Here is a 13,401-nt window from a genome sequence, read left to right on the forward strand (position 1 = left end):
TTTATTTGAATATTTTAGATTTATTAAAAAGAGAATTTATGCAATTTGTATTGTGAAGAATGTTACTGCACCCCACAATCACGTACTCAATTTTATTTTGTAATTCATTTTATTCAAGTCAATAAGCCATTAAAACTCTATATTTGAGAAGAAAATTGAACTACCCATGATGCGCTTACATTTTTGGCATTTTTTGGGTGTGATTGGTATTTAAATAAGTTCGTGGGTTTCCTATATTGAAAACTTATCCTCAAAGTTATTTAGGCATTTTCTTTATGATAGTACAATGTAATACAAAGACATCTTAATGTTTAATCCCAGAATTGTTTCAATCTACAATTTGATTGCCATGTGCAGTAAGGGTGAAGGACTGCATTAGGAAAAATGAGTGTTTGATTCAAGTTAGGGGCACTAGGAGTAGGAGGCATTTCAAACCGAATGAAAACTTGTTATTCAGGTTGTAGGAAAGACATGATGGCCTATGTTTGACATTGGAAAACACCTTAACTTGAGTTGAATAATGAGAGTATTGTTCTAGTCTATTCCCATTAAACTCTAAGAACCCCTATTACCCACAGTTTAAACTCTCATCCCTCACTTTTTGAGTCTCCCTCTCACTCTCTCAAGTTTAATTCATTTTTTTTTTATTGAAATCAGTGAAGGCTGCATTAGATATATATTATTGCCATTTTCAGTCAAATATGTTTATAATTAAAAATAAATAAATAAGACTGTCTTGCTATTGTCACCAAATGCCAAATATGGATCCACATGGAGCAGGACCCTCTTTACAGACTTTGTTGACGAGGCAGGATGTGCATCGTTCAAGTTTGCTTTAGGATGCTCATTTGGAAGGCGAGGTATGCACTTTTTCAATATATGTAGTAGAAAGATTTTTGGAATTTAACTTTGAAGCGTAATTATTATGTGGTACTCTAATTATTATTAATACTAAGCTGCTCTATTTGCAGGAAGTGCCAGGTGTACTGACTTGTCGTCACTGAGAGAAAGGTCTGCTTGAAGGTGGGTTAGATGGGTTAGATCCACGAATTGCTGCTTATATCACTGATGCGGGGTTAGATGGGCTACTTTGGGTCCCACATATGGACCTTGACCACGCATTGATCACATCGTTGGTGGAGAGATGGCGGCCGGAGACGCACTCATTCCACTTGCCCCACAGTGAAATGACCATCACACTACAAGATATGGAGGTTATAATGGGGGTACTTGTAGATGGCTTGCCAGTGGTGGGATGTACATCCCCGACGGTCAATTGGCGCGACCTCTAGAGCAGCTTGCTAGGGCATAGGCCGCCAGAGAGAGAACTTGGTGGTAATAAGAATACTAGAGTGATGGAAGGGCCGAGGGTAAAAGCCAAATGGCTTGAGGATCGGTTTAGCAACCCTCTCCCGGTTGACGCCCCTGATGAGCTTGTGCAGAAGTATGCTCGGTTTTACATAGTGGAGATGTTAGGTGGTATGCTATTTATGGACAAGTCTGGAGAACGGATCTCAATTAGGTATCTGCAATTTTTCGATCCAATCAGCAACGGAAAGAAGTATAGTTGGGGTACTGCAGCACTAAGTTGGCTCTATAGACACCTCTATAAGGCATCAGAGAAGACAGCCAAGCAGATCGGCGGTGCACTGCTATTAGTGTAGTTGTGGGCGTGGGCGAGGTTTCCACACATATGTCCTGTGATGAGGCATCCACACTAGGCACTGCCTCCAGGTCCACTTGCTATCAGATATGTAGCATCTTAGATAGTTACCGTTTTACATTTCCTCATTAACTTTGTTCGCATGGGAATTATGTAAGTAACTAATATGAAGGTTATGTCTGTGTTGTTTGCTAGATGGAAAGGGGCTAAGATAACAACTGATCATTCAATGCACGTCCTACATGCCTATCGTGTGTCGCTTACTTCGCTACAGCCAAATCAGGTATCGTATCTTACAAGTGGGAATCGCTTTGGCATGTAGTTTTTGTACTTACAATTCACTTTGGAATGAATAAACATTTTTTTATTTCAGAGTTACATGTATTGTTCACATTCGTTACACATTTTTTCTAATTATATTGTTAATATGGTTGTTTGCATCTATTAGATCATTGCAGATTGTCTAGGAGTCGTACAGAAATTATTTGGGTTCCCTGCCCGCATATTATATGGCAGGCCAGCACATATGGAGGTCTATCGTGCTGCTCATACATTTTTGGGTGGTTGAAGGCCATCATCTTGAACGTGTTCTCTGACAATTTGGGATGAAGCAAGGCATACCAGTCGATGTTGATACTTCAATTGAATTGCACAAGATAACCCTCCAGGGCAAGCACCATCAAGATTGGGCTGAAGTACATGCCCTGCATATTGCTAAATGGGCTACGCACGCCACAATTGCTGATGCACCGCCCTTTCATAGGGAGATGAGCTACAATGACGAGTATATGGTGTGGTTTCATCCCCGCACTGTTCGCCATATTACAAAAGAGACTTCATACTGGGACACTTTGGTAAGTTTACAAAGATTGTTTCGTTATAAATGTACCTTGCTTCGCATAGTTTAGTTCAACCTAGTAACACTACTCTTGTATATTTGTGACAGGTTGAATCGCAGTTGAGCATTATGGCGAAATGCGAGCCAAGGTCTGAGATCTACACCGACTCTATTAAAGCCTTGCAAGCTGCTGAAGAGATCGGTCGGTTAACCTTGGACCATGCATGCGATGTGGGCAACACAAGTGAACCGGCTGTAGGGCGTGGTCGGCAAGCAGGTGGACGTCAAGTTCAAGTAAACTCACCTGTGTCCTATAACAAACCGCATTTTAATTCCCTTCTCTTTTTCCAACTTCCTTAACCTGAATTGGGGGAAAAACCCAAAGTATGTTAGCAATGAGTTTATTTTAACTTCTACTTAATGTCAACTTTAAGAGAAAAGCTATTAAGTTTAGGACTGAACCTTGGGGCATCCATGTCTCTCTAATTGAATCCCTCCGTTTTCTGCTGCTGAATGCAGTAATGATTCCCATCACAAAGAATACCTTCGGATAATCCTTGAATTGCTCACTTCCTGAATTTGTAACCACTGGAGATCCCTCATCATCATTAACTTTGGCAACTCTAGCTGCAGCTAGCTGCATCTCTAATGAGGAGATTATTTTGTCTAATGTCCTGAAAGCATTGAGACATTAATGTGTCATTTAAAATAATTACATGATATAGAAGGGTGCACAATTACAACATCTAAGATACTGCCTAAATTCTTTAAAACAATACTGAGAAGGATATAGAAAGTCACATGATCACATCATTTGTTTGTGAAACTTGAGAAAGTATGTCCCCCGTCCGAACAATCGCATCCTGTAATAATTTGAAGAATATTATTTGTTAATAAAGGTAGTGGAGCCTATGATAAAAATATTCTTTAGACTTGCCTTCTTCTCACAGTCATCTGTGGGATTAAGAGCTCTTGATTTAAGTTTCTCCACTGATGAAGCCTCCTCATCCAGTTGATCCGGATCAGGAATAGCCCAAAACCTGTGAATGTATAAGCAATTCATTAATGGATGTTCACAAGAATAACAAAATTTTGGAAAAGAATCTACCTTCAGCTACAAGTCTAAAAAGTTTAATCACATTCACGATGAAGACAAATAGATCAGCATATAAGGAAATGCAGAGATCTTAATGTCTTATCTAGTATGATAGAGGACCTCTTAGACCTCAGTATATGACGATTTATTAAAACTGAAATATGAATTCTATTAGCACTTTGGAACCCTTAAAAATCTTGACAAATCTGCAAGAATACAAAGTCATATGATCCATGAATCAAACCACATGATGCCATATTATCATGTTTGGTGCCTTGGTTGTCAGCTACTAGTAGGGGATCAAATGATGGTTATTTCCACTTACAAATCATGTGGATTGATGAAGCACTAATAGCAAATACACCAAAAATATATCTATCTACTTGTATCAAGATTGCAGCTCACATCAGAAAGATAGAAAAGAGATAAAGCAAAAGAAGAAAGCAGCGAAGAAATTATTTTTCTGCCTAAATGACATTAGTGTAGTGTTGTTATTGTAGTTTTGTAATTCCTGTATGTAAAACTACTTGTAGCTTTCAATGTATTTAAGTTGGAGGAGTTTCACACGTGGAATCACAGAATGCTACACGTGCTGTAACTGATTTGGGTTGTAACTGATTTGGGATATTTTTCCAAGCCTCTGTTTTGGTATTTAGACGCAGAGCTTGTACAGATTTATTATTAAATTGAAATCAGAATTTTCATTCTCTCTCCCTCGCATATTATTTCTCCTTCAAAGTTTCTGTACTTTCTTATATGGTATCAGAGCTTGAGCCTTTATCAATGGCGCCAAACACAGAAACTACTTCATCTACTTCTTCACATCGCAAGCTTTCTCCAATGGAAGATCCTCGCAGTCCATTCTTTCTGCATCATGGTGAATCTCCTGGTGCGATCCTCGTTGCTCCACACCTAACTGAGGATAATTATCCAACCTGGGCTAGAGCAATGATAATGGCTTTGGATGCTAAGGGCAAACTTGGCTTTGTTGATGGCTCCATCACTGTTGCAATGGCGATTACACCGCTTGAGAAGCAAGCTTGGTCAAAATGCAACTCGATGATCTCATCTTGGATCTTAAATTCTGTTTCACCTCACATCAAAGCTAGTGTTATTTACAGAGACACAGCTCGTGCAGTGTGGAATGCACTCAAGATCCATTTCCAACAAGCAAATGGACCAAGAATCTCTCAGCTCCAGAAGCAGATTTCCACTATAATGCAAGGAGATTCTACAGTAACAACATTTTTCACTGATCTTCAAGCTACTTGGGATCAACTATTGAATCTCAGGCCTTTGCCAAGCTGTTCATGTGGCAAATGCACTTGTGGAGTAAATGATAAGATTACACAGCTTTATCATCAAGATTCAATAATGCAGTTTCTCAACGGATTGAGTGATTGTTATTCACAAGTCAAGACTCAAATCCTTATGATGGAGCCTGTTCCATCAATAGATAAGGCTTTCTCATTCGTAATCCAGGAAGAAAGGCAAAGGTTTTCAACCTTCTATGGTGCTCCTTCTATTGAATCAGCTGCACTTGCTGTTAAGAACCAAGTCTTCAATCAAGGTTCTCCTTCAAACAACATCAATGGTAGAAATTTCAAGGGTAATGCTGGCAAAGAAAGACCTATATGCAGCCACTGTGGAAAACTTGGACACATTATGGAAAAATGTTACAAACTTGTTGGATTTCCTCCAGGTTACAAGCAAAATGGATGGGTGACCAAGGCTAATCAGGTTATGGTAGATGATAACCAAGGTCAATCTGAATTTGTGCAGCAGAATAATCCCTTCCCTTTCACTTCAGAGCAGTATCAACAGTTGCTCTCTCTACTGAATTCTCATGCATCCACTTCTGGTAATTCCAATGATGCTATAGCCACAGCCAATTCTGCCATTTCAGGTAATCTTTGTGACTCTTTTCATGATTCTATCTGCCTAAGTATGCAACATTCCATTTTTGCCAATAATCCAGCTAGTAAAACAATCTTTAATAGACAAACTTGGGTCCTTGACACTGGGGCAACAGATCACATTATCCATTCTGTCAATTTGTTCACTAAAATCACCAGTTCTGTCTCATCCTTTGTTCAATTACCTAATGGTGAAAGAGTTCTTGTCACACACATTGGCACCATTCAAGTGACAGCTAGCCTTATACTTGAGAATGTGTTATGTGTTCCTGCCTTCACTTTCAATCTGATATCTGTGAGTCAATTGACAAAAAGATTGTCTTGTTGTTTCATTTTCTTGTCCAATTTGTGTTTTATACAGGACCTTTCTTGTTGGAAAACGATTGGAGTGGGTAAACTACATAACAACCTCTACTTGCTATCTACAACTCCTTGCAAATCTGATTCTGCAGCTTCTTCCATTTTAGATTCTGTTTTTGGTACTTTTGTCAATAATATTTCTAATGTTCCTGTCATAACCAAGCCATTTCTTTGGCATCTTAGACTAGGACATGCTTCAGATTCTAAACTTCATGCCTTACATGATTGTATACCTGATGTAAGCAATGTTCATAGCAATAAAACTTGTACTCTTTGCCCCATTGCTAAATAGAAACGTTTTCCGTTTCCTTTCTTTAATCATTTGTCTGCAACTCCTTTTGATCTTATTCACTGTGATGTATGGGGCCCTTTTGCTAAGTCCACTCATGATGGTTTTAGATATTTCCTTACCATTGTTGATGATGCCACTAGATCCACATGGGTGTACCTTATGAAAAAAAAAAATCTGAAACCAGGCCCTTGTTAATTTCTTTTTTCAATATGATATCCACACAGTTTAGCACTAAAATCAAGGCTATTAGGACTGATAATGCTCAGGAATTTACTCTAACAGAATTTTATGCTAAGCATGGAATTTTGCATCAGCACTCTTGTGTAGCCACTCCACAAAAAAATTCAGTTGTGGAGAGGAAACACCAACATATATTGAGCATTGCAAGGGCCTTAAAGTTTCAGTCCAATGTGCCTCTTACCTTTTGGGGTGAGTGTGTCTTAACTTCTGTGTATATTATAAATAGGCTGCCTTCTTCTACCCTTGGCAACAAAACTCCATTTGAGAAACTTTACAACAAAATCCCTTCCTATGATCATCTAAAGGTGTTTGGATGCCTTTGTTTTGCATCTACCTTGTCTCACAATAGGTCAAAGTTTGATCCTAGATCCTTACCATGTGTTTTTCTGGGCTACCCTTATAGGGTTAAAGGTTTCAAGGTGCTTGATCTGGCCACCAAGAGAATTTTTGTCTCTAGGGATGTCCTTTTTCATGAGACTGTCTTTCCATTCATCTCTTCCACATATTCTTCTTCCCCTCATTCCACAATCACCTTACCTCATCTTTTTCCTTCCCCAAACCCTTACCTTGACCCCTTACCTTTTGTTGCGACTCCTATTGTTGATTCCCATACCCCATTACCTCCCATTACAGATTCTACATCTGTTTTGTCCACTCCTATCTCACCTCCTACTACTTCACCTTTATCCATTCCAGATACTACCTCTGCCCCTTCCCTTGATTCTATTCTTCCTCATTCTGTAGACCCCATACCTGATCATATATCCAATTCCATTCCTACTCCCATACCTGCTTCCCTTCCTGCTTCTCTTCCTGCTTCAATACCTGATTCTATTCCTACTTCCATTCCATCTTTAAGGAAGTCTACAAGAATCAGTAAAGCTCCTACTTATTTGCAAGATTATAAATGCAGTAATGTTGTTCATGCTCAGTTTGCTCATTCCAATTCAGCCATCAAGTCTGGTTCCAACTCCTCTATGTCAGGTCCTAAGTATCCTATCTCTGATTATATTGATACTTCTGGTCTTTCACCTTCTTATGCCCATTTTTGTTCCTTAATCACTGCTATTTCTGAGCCAAAATCCTATTCTGAGGCTATCAAGGATCCTAAGTGGCAGAATGCTATGGCTGATGAGATTGCAGCCTTGGAATCCAACCAGACTTGGTCTATTACTTCTCTTCCTTCTCACAAAAAGGCCATTAGGTGCAAATGGGTATATAGAATCAAATATAAGGCTGATGGAACAGTAGAGAGGTACAAGGCCAGACTTGTGGCCAAAGGATTCACTCAACAGGAGGGTTTATACTTCACAGACACTTTCTCTCCTGTGGCAAAGATGACTTCAGTGAAGACTGTCCTTGCTATTGCTGCTGTGAAGGGCTGGCACCTTGTTCAACTTGATGTGAACAATGCTTTCCTCCATGGTGATCTCCATGAGGAAGTTTATATGCATCTGCCTCCGGGTTTTCACAGCAAGGGGGAGCATTTGGTGTGCAAACTAAATAAATCATTGTATGGTCTTAAGCAGGCCTCAAGACAATGGTACTCTAAGTTCTCATCTACCATTTTGAAATGTGGTTTCAAACAATCTAAGTCAGATTACTCTTTATTCACCAAGAAGTTTAATCAGTCATTTATAGCTCTCTTGGTGTATGTTGATGACATCCTTATTGCCAGCAATGATGCTCATGCTGTTGAAGAACTTAAAGTGTTTTTGGATCAAGAATTCAATTTGAAAGACCTTGGAAACCTGAAATTTTTCCTTGGTCTTGAAGTGGCTAGATCAGAACAAGACATTTCTTTATGCCAAAGGAAATACACCTTGGAGATACTTAAAGATGCTGGGATGTCAGGTTGCAAACCAAGTAAGGTTCCCATGGAACAAAATTTGAAGTTAAGCAAGTTTTGTGGGGAGTTACTACCTGATCCTAGTGTTTACAGGAGCTAGTAGGGAGATTGTTGTATCTCACCATAACTAGACTAGACATTGCTTACTCAGTACAAAAATTGAGTCAATTTATGTCCAAGCCACGCAAACCTCATCTGGATGCAGCTTATAAAGTGTTGCAATATCTTAAAGGAACTCCTGGTCAAGGCATCCTTTTCTCATCCAAATCAGATTTGCATTTAAAGGCATACACAGATGCAGACTGGGCTTCTTGCATTGACACTAGAAGATCCACTACCAGATTTTGCATTTTCTTAGGTGATTCACTCATTTCATGGAAGACCAAAACGCAATCTATAATCTCTAGATCCTCTGCTGAGGCAGAATATAGGGCCATGGCAGTTACTACATGTTAAATAACTTGGCTTCTGGCCTTGTTAAAGGATTTAGAGGTTTTTCATCCCAAACCTGCTATGCTTTTCTGTGACAATCAAGCAGCCATATACATAGGTGAGAATCCCGTGTTTCATGAAAGAACCAAGCACATAGAAATAGATTGCCACTTGGTCAGGGACAAAGTTGAAGATAAGGTCATTCGATTATTTTTCACTCCCACTCATTCCCAACTAGCTGATCTTCTCACAAAGGCTCTTAGTGGTCAACAGTTGCAAGCATTACTATCCAAGATGTGTATTGTGAATATCCACAATCCCAATTCTCATCTTGAGGGGGAGTATCAAGATTGTAGCTCACATCAGAAAGATAGAAAAGAGATAAAGCAAAAAAAGAAAGCAGCGAAGAAATTATTTTTCTGTCTAAACGACATTAGTGTAGTGTTGTTATTGTAGTTTTGTAATTCTTGTATGTAAAACTACTTGTAGCTTTCAATGTATTTAAGTTGGAGGAGTTTCACACGTGGAATAACAGAATGCTACACGTGCTGTAACTGATTTGGGTTGTAACTGATTTGGGATATTTTTCCAAGCCTCTGTTTTGGTATTTAGACACAGAGCTTGTACAGATTCATTATTAAATTGAAATCAGAATTTTCATTCTCTCTCTCTTGCATATTATTTCTCCTTCAAAGTTTCTATACTTTCTTATAACTTGCTTCGTTGGAAAGGAAACTACTCTGTAGCTATCTCATTCATGGATTATAGACTGATTTTCGGCCCAGTATTCAAATTGAATGAATGTGCGCCATTGGGTTATACTCCCCTTTTTTTTCGTAAGTAATTGAGCTATAGTTACACACCATTTGTCTTTTGTATAACCAATGTTTGACTTGGATAGTATGGTAATGATCTTTACAGACATGAAAAGATGACAGCTTAAACTTCAACAAAAGTCATACTTCCTATATTTTTGATACCTGCCATCAGTCCATCCTAAATATCAGCTTTTGACAAATTCTCCAGTTCATTGCAATCAAACAGGATCAAAATTTCAGTAATTTGACTAACTGATGTTTTGCATATTAGCTGCTCTTACACTTGAGAGCAATCAACAAGCTCCAAAAAATCAATTTAACTACAAAGACCAGCTTCTAAACTAATGCAGCAACGTATTAGGGAAAACATAAGGTCAATTTAACTAAGCTCACCATTGTCCAAAGCTAAGCATCATCAAGTTTACACCTTGCTTTACTAAAGTGCCCCAAGAGATCATACCACTCAATAAATTAGCACCATTGGTCTTACCCCCCAACAACTAATTGAGTACTAAAAATTTATGTATCTTTGTAAAAACAACCCCCATCAACCCAACAATAACTTAGACACAGAATTAGAAAGATTCTAGAATAGCACAAGTCTGAAGCTGGAACCAAAAATCCAAATGCAAAGACCCTTATTAAATCTAGAAACGAAAGGATCAAATCTATTCATAAAGACAGCACTTTTCATATTTGTTCTGCATCATAACCTCTGAAATTCTTTAATATAAGCAAAAGGAAACAGAAGGGGCATAAAAAAGAAGACCCATTTGCACAAAAGATCAACACAGAGAAAGCTTAGGGTGGCAAAGTAATATTACTTTAAGATATACCAAGTGTAACTTAGGGTGGCAAAGTAAACCCAAACCCACCCAATTATTAATTGGGTTAAATGGGCATCAACCCAATTAGATTTTAGGGATTATACTAATATGGAAGACATTTAATCAAATCCATAAAAACCGTTAACATTAATAACCAAATTCAAAAACAAAATTAATTGCAAAATCTTGGTAAAACATAAAATCTTAGTTTCCTGCATCATTGATGGGTTGGGTTTGCCTCCTTAGGTTAAATCCCCAATATCCTTTGACCATTGAAACCGAGATCTTCAAAATAAAAGTTTCATTTGAAGCAAGGAGTGACCACAGTAAGAGAGCAGAGTGAGAGGTCTCATTTTGAATTCTACACTTTCCAGAGATTCTCATTCATCTATCTTAACATTCTCATCTCCCCTAAACTCATTTTACCTAATAGTTAGAAAATAAAAAACCCAAAAGACAAGCACAACCAGACCAACATTCTAGTAATCACCCAAAAATAAAAATTAACTAACTAAATTGAATTGAATTCCTTAATTAATTTTTGGATCAAAACCCAAAATCAAATTATGCATAAAAATACAAAATTTACAAACACCCAACTTTCAGTGGAATCTTTTTTTTTCATAAAGTTACAACCGTTTGTTATCAGAAGCACAAAAAGTAGTAGTGAGCTCGAAACGATAGCATTTAACGAGAGAGAGAGAGAGAGAGAGAGAGAGAGAGAGAGAGAGAGAGAGAGAGAGAGAGAGAGAGAGAGAGAGAGTACCTTGGAGTGGAGTGAAGGGCTTGGAAATGAAAGCCTCTGTAACCTCACACTACGATTGAGTGCAGAGACAGTGAGAGAGATGAGACTGAGAGGTCGCCGCCGACGGGAGTCTTCTACCGCCAATGTAAGTGAGAGTGAGAGTAAGAGTTTTTTTTTTTTTTTTTAGAAACCTTGAGAGTGAGAGTCTGTATGTTTGTATAAGTGAGAGTTTGTATGTTTGTATGTTTAGGTGTAAGTGAGAGTGAGAGTTTGTATGTTTGTGTGTTTTTAGTGCCGTTGCAACCCGAGCCATACTCGAGCTTTACGGACTCGGGTACCTCACTAAACAGTACTCACGTCCATGAAGCTCGAGTACCGAGCGCAATATTTTAATTCCAACTTTCCATGTCAGCGTGCCACGGTGGAATGGAAAAATGGGGTACTCGAGCTCACCAAGCTCAAGTACCACAAAAAGTGGTAGATCCCCAATTATTTCCGAAACAATGTTCTGTTGCTAAAAATTTCAAAAAAAAACATGGTATTTGGCTATTTTGGCCATATTCCAAGCACACTACAGTATACACTTATTCAGTTATTCTTCCTTATTCGTGCATGGACTTTATATTATTTAATTCTTCTCTAAGTAACATTCAACGTACAGTTTTAACTTCTACATTTCTTTGGACTGACTTCTTAAAAATTCTTCTCCAACAACTAACAAGAAGACCTGACTTGCTAGCCGCCTCTGTTTTCCTTTTCCTACGCAATTACGTTCTCTAATAGACTGAATTATCAAATTCTTCTAGTATAACCAAAGTTTTGGTCCATAAGGGAGTGAATTTGACACGCCGTTGGATGCAATTTTCTCCATATAACTTGGTTGAAGATATTCCGACTTTTGTGACCATGCCTTCTGAGGTTTGTGTTGATTATGTCTAATTCAATTATCCTCTAACTGATATCAAAATAACTAAAATTTGAATGAATATATAACAATGCTAGGATTAAAAAAAAATTAACTAACCAAAGCAATTTATAAAGTCAATGTACTCACATGGTCTCTTCTTTTTCTTTTTCTTTTCTTTTTTTTTTTTGAGAAAAAGAAAAAGAAAAAAAAAGCAATTTAGTTATCCTAATTCTAATGAAATATATATATATATATATATATATATATAATAAAAAAAAATAAAAAGAGGTGAAAATGCTTTGTTGGTTCTTACATTTTAAGGTTATAATCAATTTGATTTTTACATTTTGGTAGTAGTCAATTTGATTCCTATTATTTTTAAGTTACAATCAATTTAGTTTCTATTGTTAATTCACTAACAAAAAATGCTTACATGGCAAATGGTATGCATGGTTAGCATATTTGAAGCTGACATGGATACTAAAATAATAATAGAAATGCCACATCAGCATTTGAACATGAATACATATTTGGGACCGTAAATCTCCATAAATCCAAATCAATTTTTTGAGTGATTTTCATTTCAGTAAAAACTATAAACTTTATTTAGATATAAAAAAATAAAAATAAATAAAAAAGAATCTTTTTTTTTTTTTTAAAGTTTCTAAACTATTGTATTTTGATGTTGTGATCACCGTCATGTGACATTCTTGGAATTATTATTATTATTATTATTATCAATATATATATATATATAACCGAAACTTTTGAACCTCCCACAATTTTCCACGTCATCACTATTTTCTTTTATTTTTATTTTTATTTTAGATTCTTTTTATTTTAGGTTTTATATCTTATTTATTTATTATTTATATTTTTTAATTTGATTTAGGACTTTTGAGATGTATTCAAATGCAGACACCTCCTCTCATATAGTTTTCTATTTTGTTTTGGACTCTTCCTTCTCCTTCTCTAATTCTGCAGTCAGTAGATCACTACTAGGGTTTTTTAATTATAGTTTTACTGTGTCTTCCTACACGTTTCTAATATTTTATTTAAAATAAAAACACCCTGCAAAAAACACTTCTCCAGTCCCATGTAAACAATCCCTTACAAAACAGCAACACAGTCACGATTTCAATATTAAAATTGGCCAAAAAAATTGATTACAAAATTCCCACTAACAATTAGTTACTTCGTTGGGCAGCCATTTTTATCCTTTATTTTTCTCTTCTTTTTCATGCAATTCAAAACTACATCATGTGAGGCTGTAATGTGACTACAAGTAACAGAGAACAGCAACACAGTCACAATTTCAATATTAAAATTGGCCAAAAAAACTGATTACAAAATTCCCACTAATAATTAGTTACTTCGTTGGGCAGACATTTCTATCCTTTATTTTTCTCTTCTTTTTC

The 13,401-nt window shown here is 37.0% G+C and overlaps 1 protein-coding gene across 1 annotated transcript; it reads left to right on the forward strand.

Moving 5' to 3' along the window:
• The first annotated feature begins 1,355 nt into the window (after window positions 1-1,355).
• On the forward strand, window positions 1,356-2,861 carry LOC126727746 (protein MAINTENANCE OF MERISTEMS-like). Its single transcript, XM_050433665.1, has 5 exons — window positions 1,356-1,660; window positions 1,859-1,946; window positions 2,112-2,195; window positions 2,275-2,517; window positions 2,610-2,861. The coding sequence occupies exons 1-5, from the start codon at window positions 1,356-1,358 to the stop codon at window positions 2,859-2,861; spliced, it is 972 nt and encodes a 323-aa protein (XP_050289622.1).
• The last annotated feature ends 10,540 nt before the right edge of the window (window positions 2,862-13,401 follow it).

This window comes from Quercus robur, chromosome 5 (genome assembly GCF_932294415.1).
Source record: "Quercus robur chromosome 5, dhQueRobu3.1, whole genome shotgun sequence".
Taxonomy (NCBI): Eukaryota; Viridiplantae; Streptophyta; class Magnoliopsida; order Fagales; family Fagaceae; genus Quercus; species Quercus robur.

Coding starts and splice junctions, on each gene's coding strand:
- LOC126727746 (XM_050433665.1), top strand. CDS start 1,356: ATGGAAGGGCCGAGGGTAAAAGCCAAATGGCTTGAGGATCGGTTTAGC. Junction 1,661..1,858: donor GGCGGTGCACTGCTATTAGT/GTAGTTGTGGGC, acceptor GTTGTTTGCTAG/ATGGAAAGGGGCTAAGATAA. Junction 2,518..2,609: donor CTTCATACTGGGACACTTTG/GTAAGTTTACAA, acceptor TATTTGTGACAG/GTTGAATCGCAGTTGAGCAT.